This window comes from Diachasma alloeum, unplaced genomic scaffold (assembly GCF_001412515.2).
Source record: "Diachasma alloeum isolate Michigan unplaced genomic scaffold, Dall2.0 Dall_scaffold_00277, whole genome shotgun sequence".
Taxonomy (NCBI): Eukaryota; Metazoa; Arthropoda; class Insecta; order Hymenoptera; family Braconidae; genus Diachasma; species Diachasma alloeum.
Window position 1 is genome coordinate 868,484 of NW_021680416.1, and position 3,591 is coordinate 872,074.

Genomic DNA, 3,591 nt, shown 5'->3' on the forward strand with positions numbered 1-3,591 from the left:
GGGTCCAGGGGCCGCAGGCCCCGGTGGGGGGGGTTGCGGGGGGCGAAGGCCCCCCCCACTGTAGAAAAACGAAATGACAAGTGAAGAGAAAATATTGAAGAAAAAGAGATGCAAAATCCTAAATTGAGATTCGAAAGAACGAATGCAAAAGTTGTAATTCACGGAGTCTGTCAAAAACATTCAAAAAACATCTAGATGAGAATGGAAATCTTCCTCCTCCTGAAATGGAAATTGCAACAAATTGAAAGAATAAAAAGAAGGATTAATCATTTTTCTAAATTTATTCTCATGAGAAAATCAACGTGTGAACATCTACAGTTTACAACTTTTCTTTTTCATCGTTCCTCTTCTTCTCACAACATACTCAAATTTTTCATCACATTTTAATAGAAATATATATATAATCTATTCAAAATAGATATATAACGAGAAAGTGAATATAATCTCTTTATTAAACTAATATTTTGACAATATAACCCTCAAGTTACGACTGACTCCCTAGCAACGGAATAACAACTCCTGATGTCATCGGCAATGACGGTGGCGCATCGTATTAGTGGTGAACGATCCGCCGAGTTTTCAAGCAAGTGACAGCGATAACCGCACACTTCATGTTGTATTCCTACGAAGGTTTTGTGGGTTGCCCATCTAGAAACTGTATGTTTTTATTGTCCTAGGGCTGCTAACTCGAGTTAACCATACCTGTGCTTCGTTTAACGGACCTGGTCTGTTAAACGCCATTTAGCTTCCCTCAAGACAGCTATAGTAGGCGCTACCTAACGGGCCTGAATGACGAAAAATATCATTTTATGTCCCTAGGACCGTAAAACCACGATTCTAACATCGATTTTGTCGGTTAAATCGCGGTTTCCGGGCCCAGAGACATAAAATATTGTATGCCACACAGCGATAAAACTATTTCCTGACTCGTGTGATTAAAATCCTCGATTCGCGGCATTTTAAGAAACTCAAAAACATGAGCTTCATGCCTCGTAATGAGTAAATTTCACGAGGGTCAAACGTTGCAAAAGGCCAATATCACAAGTCATCTCCATTGTGAGAAAGTCAATCTCATTATTTATTGAGCTTTATTGGATTTTCCGCTTTATTATCTGGAGCCCGGGAAGAGCTCAGTTGGATCTGAAAGGAACCATTTTGTTCTGACGAGTTCAAAAAAGCTACCAAAGACAATTGAATTCATTTTGTCATTTAAGAATGCTGAATGAAACAAGGTAATGGCAAGACACAAGATGATGACGCAACGCATTCAATGGAGATCAATAAATAATGAGATTGAACCTTGTAAATTCATTCCTTACACGGCATGACCCTTACGAGGTGTGACCCGCGCGGTTTATCACCCTTGCGAGGTATAATCTTTGCGAAGCTTCGCGGTTTACGATAAAAGATCACGTCGGCTGTTTTTTTTCCATTTTTTACATTTATTACGTAAATTACGCGTTTTTTACAATGTCATGTAAAAAACTGCGGTCATCGATGAAACAATAATAATGACACGTTAGCAATCTTGTAACTTAGGGATAAAATATTTGTTGATAAATTTTCCTCTATATGAAATATTTTCATCCTGAAAAGGCACCGTCTGGTGTGAATAATCCGCCTCTTGAGGCAGATATTTCGTTGCTGTCGAAAGCAGAGCAATTATTCATGTTTGAGACATTCAAATTGGAACCAAACAAATTCTTTTTTGGCAATTTTCAACTACCGACTTTGTTGGCCCAAATAAGACTTGTTTGACAACGGGTTTGTTTTTCCCTCAGCGTATTGACTTTTCTTTATTGAATATCCAATAGAATCAGCGCAAAAAATATAATTCCTCAATAGAATTCCAATAGAAATCCTATAGAGACTCCATAGAATTCCAACAGAATTTTCTAGCGAATTCGCTAGGTTTTCTATTAAGGGTGCCAAGTGAATTTGGCGATGACCTTGAAAATTGACATTCACCAATAAAGTTATAATTTTTTAAATCAAAAGTATTTGACAGATGGTGAACATCGGTGACAATTTTAAAATTTTAGAACTTATGGATATCGAGAAATTAAATAAACAAAATCAGTCTTATACACGGCCTCTTATGGAGTTTTGATTAAATTGAACGTTTCAACCCCCTAGGAACTCAAGAAAAATTTGAAAAAATTTGAAGATATGGGGAATGATGTGTTCAATGTGATGGCGACAAAAAACAATGGGGTACCGGGGTGAATAAGAGAGATATTTCAACCCGCCGTACCCATTTGATCCCATGCTTTCTCAAGGTTCGTCACGCGAAATAGAGGATTTTCCGCATTTATTTTCTCGATGTCTAGTTCCGGTGGCGGGTTTGAAATTTCGTCGGATGGATGAATACATATTTCTCCAATGATGGAGGGAAAGAAAAAATTTGTTTTGAATCTTTTTTCAAATTCACTTGGCACCCTTAAATTGTTTCATGCGTGGATTCCTGCAGAAAAGGACTCAATACAGAACCTACCATTCTCTGTATCAAGAAACGAAGTTCCCAAAATAAACCCCTCTGTGTAACAAGTCATTCCCCAGCCCTAATATCTCCCCTTACCTTCCCCCAACCACCAGACGATGTCGACAGCCCCGAGGCCTCCAAAAAAGCGTAGACTGTCTCCCCAAATGTACCAAAAGCCTCGCGCCCACCACCCCAGAGACCCCAGCCTCCCCCAAGCGGTCGATAAGCTCTTCACCAAGCGCTATGAGTTCTCCACCAACGAGACCTTCGTCCTCCCGGCGCCAGACCGCATGTTCGTGGGTCCCCGCTGGGAGATCGAAGCCCTCCAGGCGCTGAAGAGGTCCCTGAACCTCACAAAAAGTCGTTTAAACGACTTCAACCTGATGGAGTGGCAGAGCCACACCCGCAGGAGGAACCCCGCCGGCGAGGTCCAGTGGAGGCTCCGCAAAGACATCAACCCAGAGTTCCTGACCCAGGCCTGGTGCAAATTCTACGAGAACGTCTCCTCCTTCCCGCTGATCCCCCCGGCCTCCCTGGCCTCGGGAAGCCTCAGCTCTGTGCACCTCTGCGAGGCTCCGGGCGCCTTCATCACGTCCCTGAACCACTACCTCAGGCTCAACCACCCCGAGGTCGCCTGGACCTGGACAGCGTCAACCCTCAACCCTCACTACGAGGGCAACAGCCTCTCCACCATGATCATCGACGACAGGTTCATCCTCCACACCGGGGAGCACTGGTACTTCGGTGAGGATGACACCGGCGACCTCATGACCCTGGAGAACCTCGAGGGCCTCGTCCAGAGGGGAAAGGTCATGCTAGTGACTGCTGATGGCAGCATCAGCTGTCTGGACAGGCCTGACGAGCAAGAGGCTGTTGTTGCTCATCTTCATTACTGCGAGGCTGTCGCTGCTCTCCACATTTTGGGGGAGGGGGGCAGCCTCTTGCTGAAGATATTCACGATTTTTGAACAGGAGACTGTCTGTCTGATGTACCTCCTCAGGTGCTGCTTCGAGAGGGTCGTCCTGAATAAACCTGCGACGAGCAAGGAGGGGAATTCAGAGGTTTACGTCGTTTGTCTGGGGTTCAGGGGCGAGGGGGCGGTGAGGGGG

The 3,591-nt window shown here is 44.0% G+C and overlaps 2 protein-coding genes across 3 annotated transcripts in view; both read left to right on the top strand.

Moving 5' to 3' along the window:
- Positions 1-3,591, top strand: part of LOC107038102 (NADPH:adrenodoxin oxidoreductase, mitochondrial) — a 39,880-nt gene that overhangs the window by 26,171 nt on the left and 10,118 nt on the right. The window lies entirely within an intron of this gene.
- Positions 1-3,591, top strand: part of LOC114841217 (cap-specific mRNA (nucleoside-2'-O-)-methyltransferase 2) — an 8,554-nt gene that overhangs the window by 2,159 nt on the left and 2,804 nt on the right. Inside the window, exon 4 of the mRNA XM_029126105.1 lies at positions 2,596-3,576. Coding sequence (XP_028981938.1) covers positions 2,599-3,576 — 978 coding nt within the window. The 5' untranslated portion in view covers positions 2,596-2,598. The remainder of the gene's footprint in view (positions 1-2,595; positions 3,577-3,591) is intronic.